We start from the raw sequence: 27,901 nt of genomic DNA on the forward strand, positions 1-27,901 counted from the left end.
GTGTCCAACTCGTCACACGGATGGACGGTTCACGGGTTTGGCGGACAGTAAAGGGTGGGGACGTCTGGCCTCGTGTCCCAGCTGTCGCCCCCCCGACACACCGGGAGGGGCGGGGCCTCTTCAGTCCACACAATGAAAAGGCCCTGAAGAAAAGAGGAGCCTGTCAAACTCAATATCACATATTCATATCACAATATCACCCAGTGCAGCGGAGACCCGACACCATGACGCCCTCTTTGGTTATTGAGTTGTTGTTGTTTTATTTTACTTTATCGTCAACATAAATATCAGATAAAAACTTAAGAGTACATAGAAAGCCCAAAGCACATTCTCTAAGCCCCCTCCTAATAAAACAATACAGTACCCGTAATAAATACTGAGTTAATAATAATCTAACAACTCCTACGTGCAAAGAAAAGAAAACACGAAAAATAAAATCAAACTCATTGAAAAGAAAATGGATCAAAACTATGGCCCGAGATTCTGTTCAGAGACGCTCATTAGGGCGTCAAGCCTCAAGACTGGTAGCAAATGAGCATTTAAATAAATACAAAATGCGTTAAAATGGATGGTCAGCAGGGGGTGGTGTTACCAACTGACTGAACTTTTTCTGTCTATAGTTTGTGATTTTATGCTAAGCTAGGCTAACAACCTCCCGACTCAAAGACATTTCTGTAGAAACATGATATTAAAAAATTAAAAAAAAGCATCTAATTTTGTATTATTTTGATCTGAAATAATCAGCAGGGGAGATGTTACTTTTTTAACTGATCACATCCGGTCTGAAAACGTCTTTAAACCAAATTAAATAGAATTTCAGCTTTTCAGACAAAAGACAGAAAAGGCGAGAGACGGTCGAGCGAGATGGACAAAGACCGGGAGAGAGAGGGCGGGACGCTGTCATCACGTACAGCCGGTGTCTCCCCTCCTCCTCCTCCTCCTCCCTCTCTCTCTCTGCAGCAGCGGCCATGCTGCTCTCCGCCGCCTGCATCGGTGCATCCCCGGTCCTCCGCCGGTGTTTCCTGCCGCCGCTGCATCCCTGTCTCGCGGGTTCCCGGACCGGCTCGGCTCGTTCGTAGCGGTGCAGCCCGTCTAAAAGGGGCCCGGCGAGCGGCACCGGGGAGGGGGTGGGGGGCCGAGGAGAAAGCCTCCATAGCAACAAACCGGTTTCACGGCATTATTGGTAGGTGCCTCCCTCTCCGTGTGTGCGGGCTGCCAGTGTTTGGGCGGATAGATGGATAAAGTCAATTCGTTTATGGGATGCAGAGGGAGACAAACAGCGCACAGGGTTTATTATTATCATTATTATTATTATTATTATTATTTTGGCTTCAAATGAATCTCATTTGACTGGAGATCCATACTAACGTCCCACGCTGCTCATTTCACTGAAGCCACTGGATTTCACCTACAACCTTTTTTTTTTTTTTGCATGCGAAGGCTGCAAGCAGAGGTCTGACTGGTTTTCAAAAGGAGGCTTATTGTCTGCTGATTATGGCCAAAACCTTTAATTAAACGCCGGTCAGCATCCTTTAAAAGACTGAATTCAATATAAAATGCTGTTTTTTTTCTGTACAAGGAGGAAGGTCTTGTAAACTATCTGGTTGTCTCCTCTTTTTTTTTTCTGACACAGGAACTCCAAACCGAACCGGACCGGTTGGACCACGAACCGCCGTCATAAAGCTGGACTCCGTGGGGGGGCGGCTGTACTGGTCGGTCTACTCGGCTGAGTACAGAGTTTTGAAGCTCGGTTACTGACGCTGCAGGAAGGTTACCGAGAGGATGCGGACAAATATAATCAAGTGGAAGTAGTAGAGTTCACCGGGAGGACGGTGGGTTTCGAGACCCCTGAAAAAACGGTAACCGTATACGGTCGGGGAATGAAATCGAAAGTCCTCGTAGTGTCCACCGATAACTACCGAAGCATCGGAGGCAAAGAGCATCAATGAAATACCTGAATTTTAGGATTCTTCTAGTGGACAAAGGACGTGTTTGAGTTGTGAGCACATCACTTCCGTTGGTAGTATAAAGGATGAAGTTCGCGTAAGGTACCGTTGGATTCACAGCGAGGCGTCCTCGTCTCAAGACGGATCCCGGGACGACATCCGTCCTATTTATCGTTGGGATTGGACCTGAAGGGACTCAGACCAGTTTAAAGATCACCCTGTTGGTTGATAGTGGGATTACAGCTGCATTTTGAGGACTAGACGCGACTCGACCTTCACTCACGATGTCTCTCAGTAAGACCCTCGAGTTGGAGCATTTCGACGAACGCGACAAGGTTCGTCGGGGACGCTCCGGCCGGGCCAAGAGGGACGACTCCACCGGCAGCGCTGGCGGCGGCGGGTCCGGTCCGAGCTCCAGGGGCAGCAGCCTGGTCCCCAGCCCCGCTCACAGCGCCAACTGCAGCTACTACCGGACCCGCACGCTGCAGGCGCTCACCTCGGAGAAACGGGCCAAAAAGGTGCGTTTCTACCGCAACGGAGACCGGTACTTCAAGGGCCTGGTGTACGCCGTCTCCGCCGACCGGTTCCGCTCCTACGACGCGCTGCTGATGGAGCTGACGCGCTCGCTGGCCGACAACCTGCATCTGCCGCAAGGAGTGCGAACGATCTACACTCTTGACGGCGGCAAGAGGATCACCAGCATGGACGAGCTGGTGGAAGGTAAGCCTTTGTTTCTCGGACTACGCCAGGCCAAACGTTTTCCACCCGTTCCCGGCGTTTTACGTTCAACCAAGCAAAGCAAAGCAAAGCGGCGGTTTTCCGACATTTGATCGGTATCGTTCATTTTATTTAAGTCTCAGTGAAAAAAAAAGGAATGACATGCGCCACTTTCATTATAACTGTAATATCGCCCCCTGGTGTCCATTTCTGATAAGAACAGAAGGTGTAACGCTCCGTGTGGTTGAGTTGGATCGGGATCCGGTGGATCTTCGATCTCTTTATTGAAACCAGCTGAGCTTCTGGCCGAGACAATTATCGCTCTCATACCTTCCGGTCAATCAACGCATCAGTCTCTCGGCTCTCTGTCTGTCTTTTTTTTATGCAAACACACTTGCATTATTTATTTTCATGCACATCAACAGCAGAATTGATTAGATAATCAATACAGAGGCACTAAATGGAAATTAAACCAGGTACGGATAAAGAAAAGAAATAAAGGCAGATTTTCAGAATGTGGTAAAAACATTTCTGGAATTTATTTTTTGTCACTTTAAAGCCTGAAGGTTTGGAGAACTAAACATCCTCCACATCCAGATTCAAGACGCATGAGATCTTATTTCTGATAATTTAACAGAAGTGCAGTCGGTCTGCTCTCCGTCTCCTGCTCAAAGTCATTTAGTGAGAAACAGACCGGTGGCTGAGTAACATCACTTATCATCAATATTGATGTGTGACTGGTTGTAAATGTCCATTAATGAGCGTTAGCGGCTGGGAAGCCGCTCAGCCGGGAGGGAAGCACTAAAACACATGCAATCATCACTCTCCTGCACTTCAACAAACACGGCGGACCGAGACGAAGGAAATCTGAGAGTCCAAAGTGGGAAAGTCGTCGTTCACAACGTCTCCGAGCACTAAAGAAGGAAAAAAAAAAACATGGAGGGCTGCAGGCACAACTAATGTCATCGGATTGGGCCGATCGATCGGTGAATGCAAAACCTTTTTTTAAAAAGTAATATTTTATCCTGATACGCAAGTCACAAGGTTCAGTGCTGCACGCGGAGCAGCAGGAAGCAACGACCTCCATGAGGAAGTATTCAAAGTGTCGTCTCTTCACCATCATCATCATCATCATCATCACTGAGTTCCTCACGTTAATATGATCGCTGCTACGTGAACGTTAGTGATTTTAACTGCTGACCTGAAACTGGAGCAGAGAAACATCAGATTGGAGGGTTGGGGTTAGCTCGCATTGTCGTGTTGGAGGACCCCGTTGCCATGGTGCCACAGTTCAGACGGTTTGAGTTCTCTGGGTTCCAAAAAAACACAGCGACAGACAGGAAACTGAAAAAAAAACCTGACAAAGAGGGAAGAAGAAGAGCACACAGACTAAATACAGCAGGGAGGGAAGGACAACGAGGGACAGGTGAAACTTCCTCGTGAAGGTCGTTGCTTCTTGCTGCTCCGTGAGTATCTCTGTGATCTCTGAACTTAAAAGATTAAATGTTTCACCTGTTTTTTTTTTCAACCAGGCTGTGAAAATGTTGGCAAGATAAGAAAACATTAAAACCCCGACGTGTCCAGATTCGCGTCCGTCCTGTCGTCACCTTCAGCAGGAAGTGAAGCGAGACTTTGATGCTCTCGACAGACGGAAGCTGGTTTTGTTTTTTCAGTTTTTAGTCCCGGAGTTATTTGACTAACAAACTGGAGCGGTTTGAATCTCAGCAAGTGGAGAGGCAAGGTCACACTTCACCTGGGGAGGGAGAGAGAGTGTGTGAACGTGTGATGAAGAGGAGGAAGAGGAGGTGTGTGTGTGTGTGTTTGAGGGTTACAGGCTCAGACAGGCGACCATGTGATTTGAACGAGGGAGAAAGGTGTGCATGTGAGATATGGAGGTAGAGGAGAGAAGGGCGAACCGTCTTTTACCATATAAGGTAAAACAGGAAGCTGGCTGTCCGCTACTGTACAACGTGACGTGCTGCAGTTTTATTTTTTTAAACTCTATTTTCTGATAGAGGACCAACACAGATTCAAACATCGCTATCTACGCAAAAACCTACGAGGCCGATTTGTTTGGTGTCGGACTTTAATCAGAGCTGTAAAGCAGAACAATGCAGATCCTCTCATTTGCATATTTTTCTGCAGGGACGGCAAACGTCCCGATGAGAGAGAGACAGGCTTTCAGCGAGAGAGTGTGAAGCTTAGAGAGAGAGAGAGAGAGAGAGAGAGAGAGAGAGAGAGAGAGAGAGAGAGAGAGAGAGAGGGGAGAGGGAGAGAGTGAGAGAGAAAGAGAGAGGGGAGAGAGAGAGAGAGGGAGAGACGGGGGTGAATGTGACATCTGCTGTCACCTTTACTCTTCACTTCATTCACCGTCACACACACACACACACACACACACACACACACACACACACACACACACACACACACACACACACAGTCTGATTACACTTTAATCAGACGACAGTCGGCCTCCGACCTCCAACATCACTCACTTCTTTAACCTTTCGACCGCATTTATAAAACAGAACAACAACCAGCAGCTGTGGATTTAAACGGCGTTCGTTCCCGATGTTCACGGCAGGTTTACTTTATGTCCGTGTTTCCTCTGAGAACGAAGGGATTTCAATTCTGCAGCCAAAGAAGTTTGCACGAACAACTTCAGGTGCTTTTACGTCGACCTTGTTTGGTCCGAACCCAAAAAATATTGGGCGTGAAAGGAGCCTCCGGCCCAACGGAGGTGGTCTCGGCGTTCGGTTGGTTTGCTGGCCCGCTCGAGGTAGAAGCAGGAAGTAGAATGGGAGGCGGAGCTCTTCAACAGAACAATAGAAGAAGAAAAACAAGTAAAAATGAGTTGCAGAAGCAACGCGAGAGCAGAAGGAAGTATTGAACTTAATTTGGTCCAATCTTCTTAACGGCATCACAATTTATATACCGGCTGCTCCATTATTAAACCCATCGAACCGCCAACCTTTTGATTAGTGGCCAACCGGCTCCACCATCCTGTGAGTTTAGTCTGTCGTTGGTGTCCCTGAACACATCGTTTCTTAAAACCATATTAAACTATATGATTTACGAGGCGTGCTGCTGCATTCGGGTGTTTTGGTGCTGCGTCTTCCTGCAGGATATTGTCCCCTCGTCAAACGTGTCCTCTTCCTCTTCCTGCTCAGGCGAGTGTTACGTCTGCGCCTCCAACGAGCCGTACCGGAAGGTCGACTACACCAAGATCTCCGTCCCGAGCTGGAAGCCCGGCGCCGGGACCGGCCCGTCCGGCTCGAGCCGGACGGTCACGGCGTCCGCTGGAGTGTTGACCAGCGCCGCCACCGCAGCCGCCGCCGCCGTCTCCAAAGATCGTCCCGACGGTCGGGAGGGCCGAGAGAGCAAAGACTTCATCAAGCCCAAGCTGGTGACGGTGATCCGGAGCGGCGTGAAGCCTCGCAAGGCGGTGAGGATCCTGCTGAACAAGAAGACGGCGCACTCCTTCGAACAAGTGCTGGCGGACATCACCGAGGCCATCAAGCTGGACTCCGGAGCCGTGAAGAGGCTCTACACCCTGGATGGCAAACAGGTGGGATCATATCTTTTCTTTTTTCCTGTTTTAATCTTTGACAGCAACAATGAAAAAAAAAGATGTTGCCAAAATATTTAAATTAAATTACAGATATGAAAATCTTCTTATTGAAAAGTGAGCAAACACTATCCTGCACCTGATTGACAGTCAGGTTTTGAGGGTAGGTGGGCGGGGCATAGCCTCCTTTGGCTCCCAGTCTGACCCGCCCCTCGCTCCTCCCCCAGCATGCCCAAATATGGTCACTTCTGGCTGTTGGTTGCCTGTTAGTTTTCCCCCTTGAAGGTCGCTCCACGGTTTCCATCCCAAAAAGGACCTCGAAGGACGACGTGCTTCACGCTCGGCATTTTAAATGACCGCACTTCATCACGAAGTGACTCCTGAAATGTGTTGAGTTTTCATGTAGAAAAGAGCATTTCTAAAGGTGTGGTTTGGGGTTTTGAGCGGAGGCTCTTTGAAGGTTACACTTGCAGTCATTCAGTACTTTTAAAGACACGTGTTTAAAGCCGCGAAACCGCGGCAGTCAGCTGAAGTTAATTCGTCGGACGGACTCTGATCCTCCCAGAAAACTCTTTTGTGAGCTCATGAGGGGTTTAAACTTATCACACGTTCACTGGCAAGGCTATTTTTACCACACACACACACACACACACACACACACACACACACACACACACACACACACACACACACACACACACACACACACACACACTTTTTGAAGTTACAGATAAGTGTGCTCGCTTCGACAATGACAGCAGAGACCTGAAGAAAAGCAGAGACAGCGGCGTGACTGAAGGAAGGTTGTTCAGATTAATACACACACACACACACACACACACACACACACACACACACACACACACACACACACACACACACACACACACACACACACACACACACACGTCTCCATTTGCTGCAGCATCGGCCTTCAGAAAATAAAAGCAATCTTAGCCCGCCTCTGCCTTCAAAATAAAAGCATCCATTACGTCAGTCTCCGTTAGTGGTTCAGTTGTTCTATTTTTAAAACGACTCCCGCAAACACAGATTACATTCATTTAAAAGTTTTGACCTTTAAAATAAGAACAAACGTAAAAGGATTGAAAAACAGAAAAACAAAAGAGATTAAAAGCAGCTTGCTGTTACAAAAACTAACAATACGGCAGCTTTAAATATTTTTAGGGGGTTTGTAGTTTTCTCAGATTCTGAACATCTGCGCCGTTTTGAACACGCGGCTCCATCCGTGTGCAAAAATCACCAGCAAGGTCACGAGTGAAATCCACACGCTAAGAACACGACATGCAAATACTCGGTGAGCGATGTAGATACAGCAAGATTCAAAAGTCTGCCACAACATCCGGGAAAAATGTCACTGAAAAGAGGACTCGGCATTAAACTGCTGTGTAATTAATAATAATAATAATAATAATAATAATAATAATAATAATAAGAGGTGGGATTTGAAGAAAGATGTCGAAGCGTGCAAACTCAGAGCGACCAACGTCGGCAAAAATAGACCAGAAATATACTTTATAATCCACATCTTGCCGTCATTTTTGGCCTTAACATGACAGGCAGGAAATGACGTTAAGTAAAAGTCTGAATTTTAGTCGTCTGGGAAAGCAAAGTAAATACTACTTGTTTTTGTTTTTTACAAACAAGCAGGTAGAAGGAAATGTGATGCATATTTTTCACTATTTTGTGACATATTGACTATAATACAAATAATTGTTTAACTGTGAGCTTTTTTTTTTTTTAAGATTTTAATTTCTTTCTATATAAATGTTCTATATATGAGGACATTTTGCAGAACAAAATAGTATAAAACAGAAACACTGATTGGTTACCTCCTCATGGAGGCTTTTATTTTGAAGGTATTTCGAAGGCTTTGACTCTCCGTCCGCCTCAGACGGCTTCAGTCTTTCACTCAGATGGTCTGAATGAAACGATGCGGTGTGTGTGTGTGTGTGTGTGTGTGTGTGTGTGTGTGTGTGTGTGTGTGTGTGTGTGTGTGTGTGCGTCCTCCCTCTGTCCTTTCAGTTTGTGCAGCCCCTTTAAGCAGCGGGACAGAAACCCTATCGCACACACACACATTCCCACTTTGACACTGCAGTGTGGTTGCCGTGGCAACCAGTCATCCAGTAACAACCTTTTGCCCCCCCCCCCCCCACACACACACACACAACCTTCACTCCAGTTCCGGGTCTCCATGGCAACTGTACATCATTCAAATTCCTCGGTACCAGTACTGCGTTTCTCTCGGCAGCTCGAGGTTCTTCACCTTCGGCGCTGTGACGTCTTCAATTCTCCTTTTTTATCCTGATGTTTGTGTGAAACGTTAACTCACAACCAGTGTATTAAGTCCTGAGTTATGGTCACATGACCTTTGACAACCAAAATTGAAATGAAGAAATTGAAAGCCGGGTCGGTGACTTTCACACTTTCATCCCCAAAATCTAATGACATCATTCTTGGGACCAAGTGAACATTTGTGGCAAATTTGAAGACATTTCCTCCAGTCGTTCACGAGATATATCGCGTTCACGAGAAAAGGAGGGCGGATGCCCCGGACAAAATACTGCGTCCGGCTCCGGGTCCGGCAGGTTACCGTGGTTACCTTGCTCCGCTGCCGTTAGTGTAACAACCCTTCCCGTGAGTCGTCCTCAAATTTGTACGTTGTTTTGCGACGGCGCGTCGACGCGTTTTTTCCGTGCCGCTTTTCTCATGTGACCGGAGACTTCACGGTAAACCTGTACTGGTTTAATCCGTCATCCCACATCTGGCCTCATCCCTCCCTTCTTCACCTCCCCCACCCCCACCTTCACCCCCACCCCCCACCTCTGCCTGAATCTGGGACATTTTTATGTGCAATTTGTAGTTAATCCTCAAGACAGTTCTTAGACAGCACATCCTGCTTGTTTCTGTGTGTGTGTGTGTGTGTGTGTGTGTGTGTGTGTGTGTGTGTGTGTGTGTGTGTGTGTGTGTGTGTGTGTGTGTGTGTGTGTGTGTGTGTGTGTGTGTGTGTCAGAGCCTGTTGAAGCATTACCAGCATCAAACGTGATTCAAATATTCCCATCTGCTGTCTGCTTAGTATCACTAAGTGTGTGTGTGTGTGTGTGTGTGTGTGTGTGTGTGTGTGTAGCTGACCTGTTTGCAGGATTTCTTCGGGGACGACGATGTGTTCATGGCCTGCGGTCCGGAGAAGTTCCGCTACGCTCAGGACGACTTTGTGCTCACACACATCTGCAAGACGCCGGCCTTTGTGAATGGTAACACACATTTTTAATAGTTGTTAATGGTTTTTTTGGTGTTTTTTTTTGTTGGCACACAACAAAACACGGGACACAACCATTACAAAAAATATATCTAAAGCAGGACACTTCAAACTCGAGTGTTTTCTACCACCCAGCTGATCGGTGATGAAGTGAATGAGTCTAAAGTGTTGTTTTCTGACATCATCTTCCTCTTCGTCTCCAGAGTGCAAGGCCAAAGTGTCGCGCTCGCCCGCCCCCCAGAAAACTCCCAAGACTCCCAGCAGCTCCGGCTTCTCCTCCTCCAAGGCTCCGCCCAAAGGCCCGACCAGGACACGGTCACCCGGCCCAGGTGTGACGCACCGACAAACTCAAAGCTGTGAAGAGTGAAGTCGTTGTCCGGTTACCTGTTGGTCTACAGGTATGATCACCGGGATCTTTTTGACCAATCAGATCGCTCCTCTCTCTCTCCTGTGCAGCCAACGAGGCCTCGGGATCGCAGTCGGCGGGGAAGTCGTCCAGGTCCAGCCCGTCTCCGACGAGTCCCGGGACACGACGCAGCCTCAAGGTCAGACCGACCGCCCCGTCGGTGGCTTTTAGTCGTGCTTTTACTTTCATCTGCTGTGAAGCAGTAACGGCTGGATTCAATGTTCAGGAAGAGAAACAGATAAATCCGGACGCGTTTCCTCGTGATCATCCCGTTCTGATTTTTCTCCGCAGGTCTCTCCTCACCGCTCTTCCTCCACCGATGTTAACGGAGACGCCGAGCAGCCGGACGACGCCGCGGTTGAAGGTGCGTGTTTCTGGTCGGAGGTCAGTGACCTTGAAGATGTCGACGCAGAAGTTCAGGGCGTCCGACGGCCGGTCGAAAGATGGAGTTTGAGTTGTTTTTAGGCAGAATATCAAAGTGGTTGAAAGTCAACACAGCAAATAAAGATGAAGCAGGAAAAAAAAGGTCGAAGGCTCTCAGGCCTTGAAACTTCCTGTTTGTAGACGTTGCGTGTTGAAACACGTGAAAGTCAACGTGTCGTCTTCTCCTCGCAGTGAACGGCAATCGATCGGTTTCCTCCTCCATCATCAACGACAAGTACAAAGTTGGAAAAGTGATCGGAGACGGAAACTTCGCCGTAGTGAAGGAGTGCGTGGAGAGGTAAAAGTTCAGCCGAACACACACTGACGCTTACTGATCCTTTTAGAGAACTCGGTGGCGCCCCCCGCAGGGCAGCAGCTGAACATCACGATTCCTGATTTTATGTTTGTTCTGATTGACAGGTCGACAGGACAGGAGTACGCTCTGAAGATTATTGATAAAGCTCGCTGCTGTGGGAAGGTAAAACTGATCTTCATACTCCTACGTAGTAATAATAATAATAATAATAATAACATTTACTGACTTCATGAGGACCGCTCGACGGTGCTGCAGAAATTTTTTGCTTCGTGCTCTGATGTTCACGCAGCTTTTGGAGAAATTCGACTTGAAAATTATAAGTCTCCAGGAAATGAATGGAAGTGAATGCATTGTCCTCGTGTGTGTGTGTGTGTGTGTGTGTGTGTGTGTGTGTGTGTGTGTGTGTGTGTGTGTGTGTGTGTGTGTGTGTGTGAACAGGAGCACCTGATAGAAAACGAAGTGGCGGTCCTGCGGAGGGTCCGACATCCGAGCATCATCCAGCTGATCGAGGTGGACGAGACTCCGAGTCAGCTCTTCCTGGTCATGGAGCTCGTCAAGGTTCCTCGTCTTCTCCAAACATCGTTGTGACCATTTTTTGCCACCATAAGGTTGTCGTTCTGTTTCTGACCGTTTTCCCGCCTCTGCCTCCGTCAGGGCGGCGACCTGTTCGACGCCATCACCTCGTCCACAAAGTACAGCGAGCGCGACTCCAGCGCCATGGTGTTCAACCTGGCCGGAGCCGTCAAGTACCTGCACCGCATGAACATCGTGCACCGAGACATCAAGCCGGAGAACCTGCTGGTACGCCCACACCCGCAGACTGGATGTAAAAGTGGTCGTACCTTCTGCAATAGCATCAGATCAGTCAGATCCTCGTCCAAATATGGTCACTTCCTGCTCCAAACCGCTCCGAACTAGCAAAGATGGCGACGGACAGAATCTGAACTGGAGGATTCATAACGTTCAACAAATGCAGTGTTAACTAAACTTTGTGGACTCTACTTGATAAAGTCTATTTTACTTTGGTAATTACTGAGAAACATCTCCAACCAACTACAGCACAAAAACAACACAGGGTGGATTCGATATTCCTCATTAACTCTCAAAAAACAAACTACAAGATAAAACACGATATAACTATCGTTTATATATGATATTATGAATAGTGCGGCGTCGTCTACCTTCTTTGTCCTCTTCTTCGGGAGGCTTTCAGGTGTTTGTCGTTGTGCTCTGCAGGTGTGCGAGTATCCCGACGGCACCAAGTCCCTGAAGCTGGGGGACTTCGGCCTGGCGACGGTGGTGGAGGGACCGCTGCACACTGTGTGTGGCACGCCGACGTATGTCGCCCCGGAGATCATCGCAGAGACCGGGTGAGAGCGAGGCAGAGAAAGTGTGTTTTAAAGTCTGAGCTTCACGTCAGTGGGAAGTTTTATTTGTATTAATAAGTAACAAGAAGTTAAAGTAATTGAAAGCCCCAAAAAATAAGGTGTACCTTTGAATTTCTTGAACGCATCACAGCTCAGCTACAAATCTGAACAGTTTGTTTATCTGTGAAACGGATATAAAGCAGTTGGAGAGGAAATGACCACAAACTGGATATAAAAGTGTTCGTAGCTTCAGGTCTGTAAAATGGTTCTGATCCAGAAGTGTCTTCAGCTGCAATACCAGCGAGTGCCACTAGAGGTCGGCTCCAAAAAGCCTCCGGCTCCATAGACTCCCATTCAACTTCTCTCATCAAATCCAAAGTGAATAAAATGTGTCCATCAGTTATCTCGGTGTTGTTAGCTAAAGTCACTCCTTCTTATTAGTTTTCTGGAGGTCCATCTGAAAATAATCCCTCATTCATTAGAAAAGAAGATTCAAGAAGACCTGTTTTTGGGGGCGTGTCTGTTTGATTGACAGGCCTGTGGTGCAGTCAGGTTACAGCTATCGGTGGGCGGGACGTAGTATCGTCATGGTTTCCGATCAGATCGGTCAGATCCACCGCTGGCTCCTCCCCCAGCTCGTCCAAATATGGTCACTTCAATTTGTTTATGACTTCTATTAAACTCCTGTGTTTGTGTGTAGTTATGGTCTGAAGGTGGACATCTGGGCGGCGGGAGTGATCACCTACATCCTGCTGTGCGGATTTCCTCCTTTCAGAAGGTCAGAGAACACCTGGAAGCTCTCCGATATTCAATCGGCCGCTCAGTTTGGTCTCACTTTTGGTCGAGTTAATTAAAATCATCTCCTGATTCTTCCTCAGTGAGAATAATGTCCAGGAGGAGCTATTTGACCAGATCCTCAGAGGGAAGCTGGAGTTTCCATCTCCAGACTGGGACACCATCAGCCTGCCGGCCAAGGTACCCACTCGCTCATGCCTGGCAGCTTGTATTTTATATAAGTTTAAACCATCCCCTAACGTTTTATGTCAGACTGTTAGTCTCACTTCCTCTTTCTTTCATTAAAAAAATGCTCTGACTTGAATCATAATTTTGCTGATTTGCCCAAACTTGCCTGAGAATTATAAGATTTTTAAGTTTTCTTTGGGATAAAAGGAATTCCATAATAGATGCATTTATAAATCAGCTTACGGATAATTCGGCACGTTTAATGGTGCCAATTTACCAAAATATAAACAAATACAGGCGACACTCTGTATCTAATCTAATCTAATCTAATAGTTGTATTTGTAGTAAACCCAGCCCTTCATCTTTAGAGTCTAATCCACCAAAAATGTTCTCTTGATATTTACAAGACTGACAACTTCAACATAAAGTGTATATAATATAAAGAGTAGCACCTGACCTCTGATAGTTTACCGCCGGCTGCTGACAGTCACGTGACTTGTTCCTCAGATGCTGATTAGTCAGATGCTGCAGGTGAACGTGGACGCTCGTTTCACGGCCGAGGAGGTCCTGTCTCACCCCTGGGTGACGGTAAGAACACGTAAACACACGGATGCTCGAGTCGTACTTACGTCTACGGTGCTGTCCGTCCTCACCCTCCACGTCTTTGTTCAGGATGAAGCTCCCGCGGACTCCAACAAGGAGAGTGGCACCGAGGACCAGACCGCCGGTGGAGACACACCGGAACCGGAGCAGGAGTCCCCATTACTGGAAACCAAACAAGTACCTTCACCTCTGGTCTAAACATCAATCCCCCCTTTTCATTTCTCCTCATTTGGTCTACCTCACATCATTTTCTGGAGACCAAACAAACCACATTTTATTCTGGAAGTCAACAAGTCCAGCGTGACCCGGTGTGGGACAGGACCAGTTTTCATCTACGAGTTCCTGGTTTCTTAGCGTCTACTGGAAATGAAAGAAGTCACCTCCCCCTTGTTGTTGGACGTGCTGGAAACAGAACAGAAACACCTTTCTGCTTCTTCTACTGGACACTAAATATGTTTCAAAGAAACCAAAACCAGTCCCCTCATTTTTGATCAAAAAACAGATAGCGTTAAATCTATTGGACACCAAACTAGGTCCATTAGTCCCTGAACACATCTCAATGAAACCAAGTGAACGCTCTCAGTTCTGGTCTAGAAACGATGGATGGAGACCCAGTCCCATCTCATGGTCTAGAATACGTCCTCCTTCATCTCCTGTAAACCAAACAAGTTCCCTCAAATCTGCTCTAAAACCCATCCTGTTGGATAACCCGGAAACCAAATAAATTCCCTCAAATCTGGTCTTGAATACATCCTCCTTCATCTCCTGGAGACCAAATAAATTCCTTCAAATCTAGTCTATAATATGATTCGTCCTTTTATCGTCTGGGAACCAGATAAGTCTTGAACCTCTGGTCTAGAATATCTCCCCTTGAAATGTAATGGAAAGCTGGAAAGCTTGTCTTGAACTTTTCTCCTACGTTACCATTTACTGGAAGGCAAACAGGTGACATTGCTTTCTTTTCTTGGTCTTTGAAGTTGTACCGTTTTAATTACTGGAAAATGAACAGGTCGCCTCACCTCTGATGTAAAAACCAGCTTCTCCAGCGTTGTTTGTAGTTGATCTCTCTGGTCTGGACTGTGTGCCATTTAATCAGCTGGAGACTTTGAGGAGGCCGGTCTCTGCTGCTGATGAGCCCCATTAAACCACCATCAAAAAGCCCACTTGGTTTTGCCAAGACACAAATGAAGTCACTTGCCGGCTACTTGAAGTACATAAACCATATCAACACTGGGACACCACGAAGGTGCTACTGGACTCACGGGACTGGACCGCCATTTCCTGAAAATGGCTTTTACCTCTGATCTGAATAACACTGAAAAACTGACAGAGTGGCTGTGACAAAAAAAAAAACAGCCTCAAATCACTTCCGTAGTGAAATAAGTGATAAACAACTGATTCATTTACAAACGCTCCCTCTGGTTTGGGGACCTCGGTCGTTCCCACCGCCGGGCGACCAGGATGTCTTCCATTTATTCTGGGAAACATCCCATTTCTTCTGCCTTTGCCCTCCAGCTCTCCTTCTGCTGGGCCGAAGGAGGTTTCTCATTTCTACTTGGCACCCACCAACCGGGGAGGTCATGGAGGACTGTGCCTGTTTACGCTGCTGATTAACTCCTCTTAATATCCTAAATCTCAGCCCTTTCTTCCACGAGTCTTAACTCCTGGAAACCTCGCATTCATTACTCACCGTACGAACTCGTGAGGCTCATTGTTTTTGACATATTTTTACAAAAAAAAATTAAACATTGCAGGAATACTCAGACTTCTTGGGAAATTTGCTTGCTTGCCAAGAGTTAGATGAGAAAATCTAAACCATCGCCATTTCTGTCAACCAATTACGAGGCTTGAGCAAAGAAGTGATTAGCCTAGCTTAGCTTAAAGTCAGGAAGCAGGGAAACGGCTTTGCACTGTCCAACGTTCACTAATTAACATGCTATATTTCAATCGTTTCATCTGTACAAACTGAGAAGAGTAAAACAATTTTTTTTTGTGCAGATCCATATTAATACCACAAACCAGTTTTGCAACAATATTGTGGGCAAATTAAACAAACCGTGAACAGACGATTTTGATTCTACTTCCGATAGTCAGCCTCTGATTTTCCCAGTGTAACTTATTTAAACTTAAGTTCACACGCGGTCCCACAAAAATGATTGTTTATTAATTCAATTAGACACTAAAAACTCCTTGTCACAAAAAAATACACTGGGAAACATTTCAAACAAATACAAAATTGACCAGTTCAAGTTTTAAGCAAAATATTTTAAATAACAAAATTTGATTCCAAATTCAACTAAAAAACAAACAATGAGCCTTATCTGCACAGTGTCCTCCTCCCCTGCACTGAAGGACACGTCCTCCTGCCTCACCCGCCTCCCGTCCTTCACCTCTCCGCCTCCTCGTACTGTATCGCAAACTAACGGAGCGACATCCAAACCTCACGTTTTCAAAAAAGCGATTTCCTTCTTTGAGGTTTTTGACCTGCAGTGTTTTCTGAGTTTAAGAGGATGTTCTGATCCAAAAAAACCTCTCCTCGTATTTACAGCGGTTTACGGAGGATACGATATGTTGTAAATACTGTAGATATAACTCTGTCTGTTGGTGTCTGTCTGTGTGAGTCCGTTGTGAAGTAGGGAAACAGTAGCAGTTTGAACAACAAAAAAAAAACTAAAAAAGTACCATGAAAAGAAAGAAATCCCGTCACAGACATGTGGTGTCGGCACCCCGAAAAAAAACCTTGTTCTACCCAAAGAGACGGCGTTTCTTAAATTAAATGAATGATTTTTCCACATTGGTATTAAAACATTTTAAAACGTATTTTCAATCTTATTCAACAACAAAAGAGGGAGACACGTGAGATTTCAAGGTTTCTGAGGGGTGTTGGCGAAGTGTAATGAAAGAGTTCCTCATCTGGTAGCAAATGTGGCAGCGAAGGACTGGACGGTGACGGATCTCTTTCCTTATATGGTCATGTGTCTGAGATGTGACACCCACCAATCATATCGCTCCATCCACATATCCATCAGTCTGTCTGTTGATGTTACTGGTTATTAGAGTCACTGACAATGACGGAAAGGTGTGTGTGTGTGTGTAAGTGTGTGTGTGTGTGTGTGTGTGTGTGTGTGTGTGTGTAGCTGATTGCCACAGTGTGATTTTTCTAAGTGTGGAAAAGAGGAACGTACGAGGTTTGTGTGAGTGTTGAGTCAATGTCTGCATCGAGGGGAAGTGGGTTACTTTCTTTAAGACTTGAAAAGACACGTCGAGTGTCATCTGGATAAATGCGTTGGCCTGATGCAGTGTGATGACCTTACCGCGACCTTTGAGCTTAGCACGACCTTTCCATGGCCTTGACCTTTGGCCTGAGCCGCCGATTAAGCGTTTGGCAGGACGCGCTGTTGAAAGACGAGTCGCAGACTTTGAGCGAAACTCAAAACTGTTTTTTTAAAAGCCACGAACAAAAAGAAATTCGGTGTCACAGCAGATGCTTTTGAATCCGAGATTAACAAATTAAAACGACAGCAGAATTTAGCGTAAAGTTTCAAAGAGACAATCGGTTACGAAACGGGCGGCTGGCGGCATTTGCGATCTCCACATAGGAAAAATTCACCTTTTGTGGGCAAGGTGCCAAATGTTTTATCTTATCGGGACGATCGTGATGTAAACAGTCACAATTCAGCGTACGCAGAAATCAAGTCGTCAGCCGTAGTGCGGTTAACGAACAGTATTTGGTGTGATAATAATAATGGTATTAACGTCACTAGCGAGCTAGACGGACTCGGTTTTTGCTGCGTTTAGTGATCGCTACTCTCCGGGAAAAACTTCCAACAGCAGCCAAACTCCTAATCGCTGACTCGGCCTTTGACCTTCTATGCCTGCTACGAACCCAGTAGTCTTAATTCTTTTCTCTTTGCTTTATACCAAACCGAGAGGAGCCTTCTGTTGATACGGTCAGAGCTGCAGCCACCCGGGTCAACAAGCAGCTGGACTCTGTGTAGTGTCAATAGCTTTTTCAAATGTATTGTTTTGTAGCACTAAGCAGCTGACTCCTGGATTTCAGATGTCAGACGGTCCATGAACACACCAACCAATTGTTCTTTTTATATTCAGCTGAGAATTTGATTCTGATGTTTGTTCTTTCAGATTTGTTCGACCTGTTATCAACTTTTTTGTGTGTTGGACCTGATAAGCGTGCAACAAACAGACCAACATACTTTTCAGTAATTTCACAGTTTTGTTGTAAATACTTTTGCAGGTTCTGTGTTTTTTTTTTTTTAGCTTCTTCTTCAACAACTTTTTGCTGCATTCACCTCCCAAAGACAACGAAGCCAACATAAGTGAGAGAAAACGGTCACTTCTGTTGGTTGGAAATTAAAAACTCGCCCTCCAAACCCAGATATTGGCTCGCTTGAAATCTTAAAGTTTTATCACCAAACCACGTCGTTAAGCTTAAGTTATTGCTCAACTTTGGACTTTGCTGAGCAGAGTTCAAAGACAGGAAGCAGCCGAATCAGATTCAGAGCAGTTTGACCCGGCTGGCTGTGCTGACTGGGCCCTTTGTGTGTGTTCTTATCAAATGCAGTGTGTGCGTGTGTTCGTGTGTGCGATCATTTCACATCATGCCTCATTATAGACAGGAACTAATTTCTTTTATCAAGTGCAGTAGAAAAATTAGGATTTTGAACCAAACTGGGCTGGTTTTCCGAAAAGTGATCTCTCGAGTTTGAGATAAATTTAGGTTCTCTTCAATCAGCTGAAACGTACAAACAGCTTCATTATTAGTCATTTCGTATCAGGATTAATGACATGCAAATTATTGAATTAAAGATCAGACCCTTCAACCTTGAATCTGTCCGAAAAAACCCCAATAAAAAGATCTTTTAACTTTTCTTTTTTTTAACTCAATCCTTCTCAAAGTTGTTCCTAGAAGATGAAACAAAGAAGATTTGTCTCTCTTTGAGATGCCAATCAAACACAACATAACACTACACCTGAATGACCGGGTTGGACTCTCTGCCACAGTTTTAAACTGGTTTAAACACGACTAACAGGACGGGAACGACTTTGTATCTGCAGGTGACACAATAATGACATACGGAGTTCCCCAAGGCTCTATTCTGGGTCCTCTTCTGTTCAGCATTGAATCAGATTACAACATGTCACCGTATATTATAAGAAAATGAAGCAAAGAGGATTTTAAAATCTAACTTTGTCTCTGTTTGAGATGCTTTTAGGAAAATCAGCCCTGGCTTGGAGGGGAAGGATGAGTGAGAAGAAGAGTGTTTTGAGGACATGTCGGAAGACATGTTTTAATGCTAACATTGATCTGTAACGTGATGTGTGTTTATATGAAACATGTATGTTTGCTGGGATTAGGGTGGAGACACAAACCCTGATTTGTATCGAGAAAAAGACGCATTCAACTGTGAAAATAAAACTAATGCCGTGGCAACAAGGGCTGTGTCGGGAATATCTATTGAATTGTGACTATTGTATTGTCAGTTTCGTAATAGCTGAAGGAGCCGACTGGCAGCGCCACGCAAAACTTTACGCAGAAGAAAGACGTGTCCGTGAGGTTTCAGTGCTAATCACCGAATTTATGGTCCTACGAGTCGGCCACCACGAGCTGATGATGTTAAATTGGTTCGGTAAGAGCTAATTAATATTACAAATATATCTTGAGCTGCGCCAATTGCAAACTTCTTACTTTGAGGAAGTTTTACAGGGTTCGAGCTCCTCAGTTGCTTTGAAGACATCTTGATGCTACGAGATCCGAAGACACTTTGGACAACAGTGTACGTCTGACTTTGCGGCAGCCATTTCTGTTGGTCCCTACCGGTTTCATTCATCAACCCCAACCAGCCGCCGTGCTCAAAGATAGCTCCAGAAAGAGATGATTTACCTGGTTTGGTGGGGAAGGACTTGAGCCCTGACCTCAGCCCCATCCTATGAACTATAATGCCCAGTTGACCCAACATCAGTCGACCTTTCTGATGCTCGTCTGGCTCAATGCCCACTAACAAACACAATGACTTTCATAGAGAAAGACAGTCCAGTCTGAAAGGAGAGGCAGCAGTGGGTTTCTACCATCTTGAAGGTTTTAAAGGTCTAAGTTTTTAAAGGTTTAAGTGAGGAGCCAACATGGTGCCAAAGTTCACCGTCACTGTAAACGTGGAAATGACGGCCGTAAATACTGTCAAGGTCCAAGTTGCACCTTTTTTAATCTGCCTGTATGACTGGTGTATAAAGAGCTGAGAGGTCCGACCACCGAAAATCAGTGTGAACGCGAGGAAAGAAACGAGTGTTCGGTTTCCTTCGTCACTTTTGTAAAATTTAGAGTGAAACTCTGGAGACGTTTGCTGTCTTTGAGAGCTGAGATGGCGCAGTGAGGAAACCAGCTGGATTCAGATAAAATTTCTTGTTCCATCTGTCTGGATCTGCTGAAGGATCCGGTGACTCTTTGCTGTGGTCACAGCTACTGTATGAAGTGTATTAAAGACCACTGGGATGAAGAGGACAGGAAGAGAGTCTACAGCTGTCCTCAGTGCAGGAAGACGTTCACACAGAGGCCTGTCCTGGTGAAAAACACCATGTTGACAGCTTTAGTGGAGGAGCTGAAGAAGACTGGACTCGGAGCTGCTCCTGATGATCACTGCTATGCTGGACCTGAAGATGTGGCCTGTGATGTCTGCACTGGGAGGAAGCTGAAAGCCACCAAGTCCTGTTTAGTCTGTCGGGCTTCTTATTGTGAGAAACACCTCCAACCTCATTATGATGCTGCAACATTCAAGAAACACAAGCTGGCCGACCCCTCCAAGAAGCTCCAGGAGAACATCTGCTCTCGTCACGATGAGGTGATGAAGATCTTCTGCCGCACCGATCGTCAGATTATCTGTTCTCTCTGTTTAATGGAGGAACATAAAGACCACGACACCGTCTCAGCTGCAGCAGAAAGGACGGAGAAGCAGAAGGAGCTCGAGGGGAGTCGACGAAACCTCCAGCAGAGAATCAAGAAGCAAGAGAAAGAAGAGCTGCTGCTTCAGCAGGAGGTGGAGGACATCAACGCCTCCGCTGATGAAGCAGTGGAGCACAGCGAGGAGATCTTCACCCAGATGATGCGCGATGTGAAGCAGAAGGTCAGATCTCAGCAGGAAACCCAAGTGAGTCGAGTCAGAGAGCTTCAGGAGAAGCTGCAGCAGGAGGTCGCTGAGCTGAAGAGGAAAGACGGCGAGCTGGAGAAGCTCTCACACACGGAGGATCACGAGTTCCTGCAGAGCTTCTCCTCACTGTCAGCACTCGGAGAGTCCACACACTCATCCAGCAGCAACACTCGGCCTCTCACCTACTTTAAGGAAGTGACAGCAGCTGTGTCACAGACCAGAGATTTACTACAGGACGCTCTGAGGGACGGACGGACAAACATCTCAGAGACTGTTAGTGAAGTGGATGTTTTACTGTCAGGACCAGAACCAAAGACCAGAGATTTACTACAGGACGCTCTGAGGGACGGACGGACAAACATCTCAAAGACTGTTAGTGGAGTGGACGTTTTACTGTCAGGACCAGAACCAAAGACCAGAGATTTACTACAGGACGCTCTGAGGGACAGACGGACAAACATCTCAAAGACTGTTAGTGGAGTGGACGTTTTACTGTCAGGACCAGAACCAAAGACCAGAGATTTACTACAGGACGCTCTGAGGGACAGACGGACAAACATCTCAAAGACTGTTAGTGAAGTGGATGTTTTACTGTCAGGACCAGAACCAAAGACCAGAGATTTACTACAGGACGCTCTGAGGGACGGACGGACAAACATCTCAAAGACTGTTAGTGGAGTGGACGTTTTACTGTCAGGACCAGAACCAAAGACCAGAGATTTACTACAGGACGCTCTGAGGGACGGACGGACAAACATCTCAGAGACTGTTAGTGGAGTGGATGTTTTACTGTCAGGACCAGAACCAAAGACCAGAGATTTACTACAGGACGCTCTGAGGGACGGACGGACAAACATCTCAAAGACTGTTAGTGGAGTGGACGTTTTACTGTCAGGACCAGAACCAAAGACCAGAGATTTACTACAGGACGCTCTGAGGGACGGACGGACAAACATCTCAAAGACTGTTAGTGGAGTGGACGTTTTACTGTCAGGACCAGAACCAAAGACCAGAGCTGAGTTCTTAAGATATTCACAAGAAATCATTTTGGATCCAAACACAGCACATAGAAATCTGTTATTATCTGAAGGGAACAGAAAAGTAACGTCAGTGAATCAAGAACAACCTTATTCTGATCATCCAGACAGATTCACTCGTTGGTGGTTTCAGGTCCTGAGTAGAGAGAGTCTGACTGGACGTTGTTACTGGGAGGTGGAGAGGAGAGGAAGAGGAGTTAATGTAGCAGTCGCATACAAGAACACCAGCAGAGAAGAGCGGTTTGGATTAAATAACAAATCTTGGTCATTATTTTGTAAAACAGACAGTTATATATTTTACCACAACAATGTCCGTACTGAGGTCTCAGGTCCTCTGTCCTCCAGAGTCGGAGTGTACCTGGATCACCCAGCAGGTATTCTGTCTTTCTACAGCGTCTCTAAAACCATGACTCTCCTCCAGAGTCCAGACCTCCTTCACTCAGCGGCTCCACGCTGGACTTGGTTTATATTATTCTGGATCCACTGCAGAGTTCATTAAAGTCAAATAGACTGCAGTGATTTCAGTGATTTCAGGAACCGCTGGTTAAAATGTGTATTTGGCTTGTGGCTGCAGCTTTATAGTTCTTTTTACGGTTCTTCATAGTTCTTTATAGTTCCTGGAGTTTATTTAATCATGTCTACATGATGATGATTGACAAGAGTCCTCTGCAATATGACAAGTTGCGTCTTCTGCGCCACATTCACACTGAAATTGTATGAAGAGAAATAAAGTAAAACCTGGAAGAATTACTGAAATGTCTGAGTTTTATTTGGATTAAAAAGTTTGGAATGTTTGGTTATACATGAAAATATGTGACACACACACACACACACACACACACACACACACACACACACACACACACACCACACACCGTCATTAAACTGGTACAAAACCGCTCCAAAACATCTCGTGGAACATTTTCTCGGATGATTTGCCTCCAAATTAGAAGTGATGACACATACAATTAGAAACTTACTGAAAAATCCAACCTCACTGATTTAAAGTGGGACAACTTAGAAAAACAAAATAAAAAGAAAGATTTCCTTCTGTGAATTGAAACCGACGGCTGCCTTCAAACTCATGGGTTCATTACTCGATGGTGATAAAAGGCCTGTTTACTTCAAATCAGCATTTTATGTCCTCCAGTTGTTTAGTATCCAAATACAAAGCACAAACTTTAACCCCAACTCCTTTAACAACTGTCTAATAACTGTATGATCTGCTTTGTTTTTGTTTTTTTTGTTATATTTACTTCCATAAAACAGCCTTTAAAAGCTGTAGGACACGTATGCACCATACACATGGAAAATAAACTTCTTTTAGTAGACGTAGATTATTTCTTTCTTTCCGTGACACTGAAGACACTTCTGCACCTGTTACAGTTTTTTAAGGCTCGACCGAGTAAACATATTATATCACCGTAATTTTTCAGACTTTAATTATCTCGCAGTGCAAAAAGCAGCAGCAAATAAAACTATAAAACTGAACATCATCACAGACGCTCAGAATTACATGAAAAAGTTCTGTTAAAAACTCACATATTCAGTTTAAATCTGAGCATGTTGGTCAGCTTTTTAATTAACGGTTCTTATCTTCCAATCACCGGCTTCATCGCTGCTAATTCGTTTTATGTATTTACGTTGATGGAAGCTCACGCTGGTCGGCATCTCGACGTGTGTGAGCTCACAGAGTTAGAAAAGCTTTTGGAAAACAGTCTGCAGCGACATATAACACATGAAAACCTGCTTGATCATTCTTTACCTAAAAATCACCCGGTTTAAAGGTGCGACGTACAATTTAAGTCTACTTGTAATACCACTTTGTACGTTAGGTGGCGACAGTGAGTCACTGTAACGTCCGGTATGCCCTCAGTCCACAGTTAGTTAGCAGTTGGCTAAATTTAGATTGTGTGGAGTTGATGGACAGGTGTACAGTTCAGCCGATAGTTCACATAATAGTTCGCTTATCTCCTCTTTTAGCAAAACTGTAGTTATAATAAAACAGCCACACATATCGCCATCATTTGAAATGTTTTTTAGTACAGTTTATGCCGTCATCAGTGTCGCTAAAGATCCATATTGAATTTCCCAAACGAGGTCAGTAAGCCGAGATGTCTTGAGACAGTTTCTCAGATTACGGAGCACTACGAGTGAAAAGCATCCAAGAACCTCAGACAGGAAACAAACTCTCCACATCGCTCAGGTTGGATTCAGTCTCGTCTTCTCTGACTCGGTAAACTGTTCAACATAAACTCTGCTACACACCTGCATCAGATACCTGATCTAAAAAGTGTTTCCTTGATGCAGATGTTCAACCCACATCAGATTTTTCCATCACTCCTCATTACTTGATGTGAACCAATTCCTTTGAACCGATTTAACGTATTTCCACGAGTGAAGAGCGAAAACAGTTAAGCTTTTTTCAAGAGTCCAAACAGAGTCAGTAAAAAAGGACAAAAGTCAGATCCAGTCCAGGTGGAGTGTAAAGACAAAAAAAACCACAAAAAAATCACAACAGGTCGACGGCGAGAGGAAAATCAACCACACGAGATATCTGTCTTTATGGCAGCACATGTCCATCCAGTTGTCAGTCGTTGCGACAACAGATCCAGTTGTCAGTCGTCGTGACAACAGATCCAGTTGCCAGTCGTCACGACAACAGATCCAGTTGTCAGTCGTCACGACAACAGATTCTGTCCTTAGTCGTCATGACAACAGATCCCATCCTTGGTTGACATGAACACAGATCCAGTCCTCAGTCGTCACGACAACAGATCCGGTCCTCAGTCGTCACGACAACAGATCCGGTCCTCAGTCGTCACGACAACAGATTCTGTCCTTAGTCGTCATGACAACAGATCCCATCCTTGGTTGTCATGACAACAGATCCGGTCCTCAGTCGTCACGACAACAGACCCGGTCCTCAGTCGTCATGGCAACAGATCCGGTCCTCAGTCGTCACGACAACAGACCCGGTCCTCAGTCGTCATGGCAACAGATCCGGTCCTCAGTCGTCATGGCAACAGATCCAGTCCTCGGTCGTCATGACAACAGATCCGGTCCTCAGTTGTCATGACAACAGATCCGACAGATCCAGTCCTCAGTTGTCATGACAACAGATCCGGTCCTCAGTCGTCATGACAACAGAGCCGGTCCTCAGTTGTCATGACAACAGTCAGTCAGCAGACACCTCAGAGTTCCTGCTTCTCCAAATTAGTGACCAAACCACCGATAAAAACTGAAGGTTCATTGTTCTACAAACAACACTGAACCATATTCATGTGCGTCCACGTGCGCTCGACGAACACTCGACAGGTCGGGAAGTTTCCAGTTCAAACTCCCGTTTAACAGAGCAGAGGCAAACGTTTTTAGCTTTTTACTCCCAACGGCCGTTTGAGGATTTCCTGGTCAGGCTAATGAAATGTAGTTTTTAGGCACGATCCCACGCTTCCCGCTCACAACTCCCAAAATCCACCGCTCATCTACAGACTCCACCTGTGTGATGATGTCACCAACCTGCAGAGGAAGACGCAGAGAGAGGAGATCTGTCAGGAACCCAGACATGTTGTTTGGTTGTATTTTGATGAGAATGACACAAACTTTAATGTGAGAATCGACAGAATTGACTTTCTTTTGGCCTAAATTTATAAACTTCTTGTCTCTACTCGTCACACACCTTCAATGTGAGCTCGTCCCCGCTCTCCGCTGTGAAGTCGAACAGAGCCTTGGCCACTCCTTTAACCTCCGGCTGCTGGCCTGTGATTGGCTGAGCTGGAAGACAAGAACAGGAAGTCACGGTCACCGTGTAGGAAACAGGTCAAAGAGGCGCGTTTGTATATATTTTTTCTATTATTGGATTACACGTCTAAAAACGTTGAGTTGTACCTTGGCAGCGCTGTGTGAAGGCGGCGGGGTAAAGACCCTCCCTCCCGTCCACCCGTCCTCTCCGCCAATCGGCGTCAACGCGCTCCGTCACTCGGATCAGCTCCCCCTTGTGGAAGGACAGATCCTCTGCAGTCTGACCGGGGAAGTCAAACAGAGCCACGGCCCACTCCTCTGCCTACTCACACACACACACACACACACACACACACACACACACACACACACACACACACACACACACACACACAGTTCATCAGATAACTATTTAACAGACTGATCAGGGTAAAACAATAAGAAATCTGACCATAAATTAACTTTAAATAATTTACCGAATACACAGTAAGTACCAATAATATATATTTATATTACATGATCTGATAGTTTTGGTTTGATTCAGGACAAGCCGTTAAAAACGGTCTCACCTCTGCGTCGGAGCTTTGTGAGGTCTTTGGTGCTGCTGAGGGAATAAATGAAAAACTAAATTAGCTTTTTATCTAAAGGTGCGAAAACGTTTCTGTTGTGACAAGTTTTAAATCGATGTGCGGATAAAAATGAGACGAGGACGAACTGGTTGAAGTTTAATCAGGCTGTTTGTGTCGCATAAATTTGTTATAGAAATGTGTTGAGATGTAAATTAACGCCACAGTAAAAGCCTGTCATGCTATTGGCTAAAATATGTTCCCAGCAGGCTCGCACGTTAGTGGTTAGCTTCAGGAAGCTAATGAGCATCCAAATAAAAGAGTCAAATCTTTTTTCTTTAATCGTAGAAATGTTTAATGAGCAGCGGAAAAGGAGCTAACTTCACGTCGTCCTCTCGGCTCACCACAACTTTCCACCGCCGCCGCGTCACTCGACTCCGGTTCGACCGTTTCCCCCGGCGACGCGGCCATCAGCGGGAGGGGCTCCGCCACCTCTGCGAAGTTCAGGGGGAAGATTCCGATTCGCCCGTGGATCTGGCCCCGCCCCCACTCCTGCCCGATGAGCTCCAGGAGGGCGATGACGTCGCCCTGGGAGAAGGTGAGCTCGTCGTCCTCCTCGCCCTCGTAGTCGAACACGGCGACGCAGCGAGGGCCGCTGCAGAGACACGAACACGCGGTGAGTCGGACAAACAGCTGGAGGTCAGCGTTCGGTTGTAGTCGGTGTGCTTCGGCGCGTCTCACCTGACGGGAGGAGCGTCCGGCTGCTCCTTCTGCTCCGCCGGCTGAACGGGCAGAATCGACTGAAACACGAAGGAAACACGGAAATCGTGAACATGTATCTGTAAAATCGAAGGTCACGTTGTTTTCGGGCGTCCTGGTGACGACACAACATCTCCACATTCATTTCTACAAAACCTAAACTACATTTTTAAAGACATACTTCAGGTCTGACTTCAGTTATGACGGACAGTCATCTAAAGACGCCGGGCAGATTCATCTGGCTGCAGCCGTACCTGAGACTCTGATAGGCCGAGGTCCTCCAAACCGGGTTTTGATTGGCCGTCCCGATCCAGGACGGGCTCTGGTTGGGTGTCCAGGTCCAGCAGACACTGAGACGGGTTGACGAGAGGCGTGACGGCGGTTTGACCCCTCCCTTCATCCGGGGGCTGCTCAGAGGGGGAGGGGCTTGGGTCGTCCAGGACGATCAGAACTTCCTGCTTCTGAGACAGGAAGTTAGAAAAAGTGAGGACTAAAATCTACAGCAGTTTCTGTTTGAATGTGTGTGTGTGTGTGTGTGTGTGTGTGTGTGTGTGTGTGTGTGTGTGTGTGTGTGTGTGTGTGCGCGCGTACCACGTAGCTGTCATAGAGAGGGTGTCCAGGTTTGGGGCGGGGCGGCAGGGGTGGCCCTCTTTTTGACGCCTTCTGCGTCTGATTGGCTGTTACAGAGGAACAAGGTGGAGCGGTCTGTGACGGTGAAACCTGACTGGATGGGGAGACGGAGGGAGGCGGAGTCGTCTCGGACGGAGGAGCGATCTGGTTGGCTGAGGACGTCGAGTTGATGGCCGGAGGTGGAGGTCGCCCGGGGATGGATTTGATTGGCGGAGGACGGAGGGGGAGGAGCTTCACGCTCGATGGACTGGAGATGAAGAAAGGTGAATTTAGTTTTTGACATAAAATGGGAGAAAATGTATTTATTGATTTTTAACCCATTGTTTGTATTGTTGTAATTTTTAGTCCTGCGCTTAATTTTTTCCTGTATTTACTATTTTTGCCTTTATTTTAGCGCGCTGCTCTAATGTGAAGCGCTCTGG

At 46.1% G+C, this 27,901-nt stretch overlaps 2 protein-coding genes and 1 pseudogene across 3 annotated transcripts in view; 2 read left to right on the plus strand and 1 right to left on the minus strand.

Moving 5' to 3' along the window:
- Nucleotides 1–963: 963 nt before the first annotated feature.
- Nucleotides 964–20,021, plus strand: LOC138632420 (serine/threonine-protein kinase DCLK2-like). Of its 2 annotated transcripts, none has more exons than XM_069717977.1 (16): nucleotides 964–1,183; nucleotides 1,634–2,666; nucleotides 5,834–6,231; nucleotides 9,377–9,503; nucleotides 9,712–9,837; nucleotides 9,965–10,053; nucleotides 10,206–10,278; nucleotides 10,530–10,635; nucleotides 10,758–10,815; nucleotides 11,092–11,211; nucleotides 11,308–11,454; nucleotides 11,890–12,023; nucleotides 12,721–12,798; nucleotides 12,899–12,995; nucleotides 13,491–13,571; nucleotides 13,656–20,021. In XM_069717977.1, the coding sequence occupies exons 2-16, from the start codon at nucleotides 2,231–2,233 to the stop codon at nucleotides 13,782–13,784; spliced, it is 2,199 nt and encodes a 732-aa protein (XP_069574078.1). In that variant the 5' UTR covers nucleotides 964–1,183; nucleotides 1,634–2,230; the 3' UTR covers nucleotides 13,785–20,021. The 2 variants fall into 2 exon arrangements, with proteins under 2 accessions (XP_069574078.1, XP_069574079.1); XM_069717978.1 differs by lacking the exon at nucleotides 964–1,183 and adding an exon at nucleotides 1,448–1,521.
- LOC138632438 (E3 ubiquitin/ISG15 ligase TRIM25-like) lies at nucleotides 19,964–22,312 on the plus strand (annotated as a pseudogene).
- A 218-nt stretch (nucleotides 22,313–22,530) lies between these two features.
- LOC138632436 (SH3 domain-containing protein 19-like) overlaps nucleotides 22,531–27,901 on the minus strand; it is a 16,416-nt gene continuing 11,045 nt past the window's right edge. Inside the window, exons 10-17 of the mRNA XM_069718004.1 lie at nucleotides 27,441–27,730; nucleotides 27,104–27,310; nucleotides 26,832–26,890; nucleotides 26,495–26,745; nucleotides 26,094–26,128; nucleotides 25,672–25,846; nucleotides 25,463–25,557; nucleotides 22,531–25,302 (exon numbers count right to left, since the gene is read on the minus strand). Of these exons, the coding sequence (XP_069574105.1) occupies nucleotides 25,195–25,302; nucleotides 25,463–25,557; nucleotides 25,672–25,846; nucleotides 26,094–26,128; nucleotides 26,495–26,745; nucleotides 26,832–26,890; nucleotides 27,104–27,310; nucleotides 27,441–27,730 (1,220 nt within the window). The 3' untranslated portion in view covers nucleotides 22,531–25,194. The remainder of the gene's footprint in view (nucleotides 25,303–25,462; nucleotides 25,558–25,671; nucleotides 25,847–26,093; nucleotides 26,129–26,494; nucleotides 26,746–26,831; nucleotides 26,891–27,103; nucleotides 27,311–27,440; nucleotides 27,731–27,901) is intronic.

The sequence above is a fragment of the Brachyistius frenatus genome, unplaced genomic scaffold, assembly GCF_029030835.1.
Source record: "Brachyistius frenatus isolate BFR_SWC_R1_liver_20210118 unplaced genomic scaffold, ASM2903083v1 Contig_184, whole genome shotgun sequence".
Taxonomy (NCBI): domain Eukaryota; kingdom Metazoa; phylum Chordata; class Actinopteri; family Embiotocidae; genus Brachyistius; species Brachyistius frenatus.

What these genes read in the sequence shown, in the direction of transcription:
- LOC138632420 (XM_069717977.1), top strand. Translation starts at nt 2,231, where the DNA reads ATGTCTCTCAGTAAGACCCTCGAGTTGGAGCATTTCGACGAACGCGAC. An exon ending in GTGAAGGAGTGCGTGGAGAG is followed by an intron (nt 10,636 to 10,757) that starts GTAAAAGTTCAG and finishes TCTGATTGACAG; the next exon opens with GTCGACAGGACAGGAGTACG. An exon ending in CCATCAGCCTGCCGGCCAAG is followed by an intron (nt 12,996 to 13,490) that starts GTACCCACTCGC and finishes CTTGTTCCTCAG; the next exon opens with ATGCTGATTAGTCAGATGCT.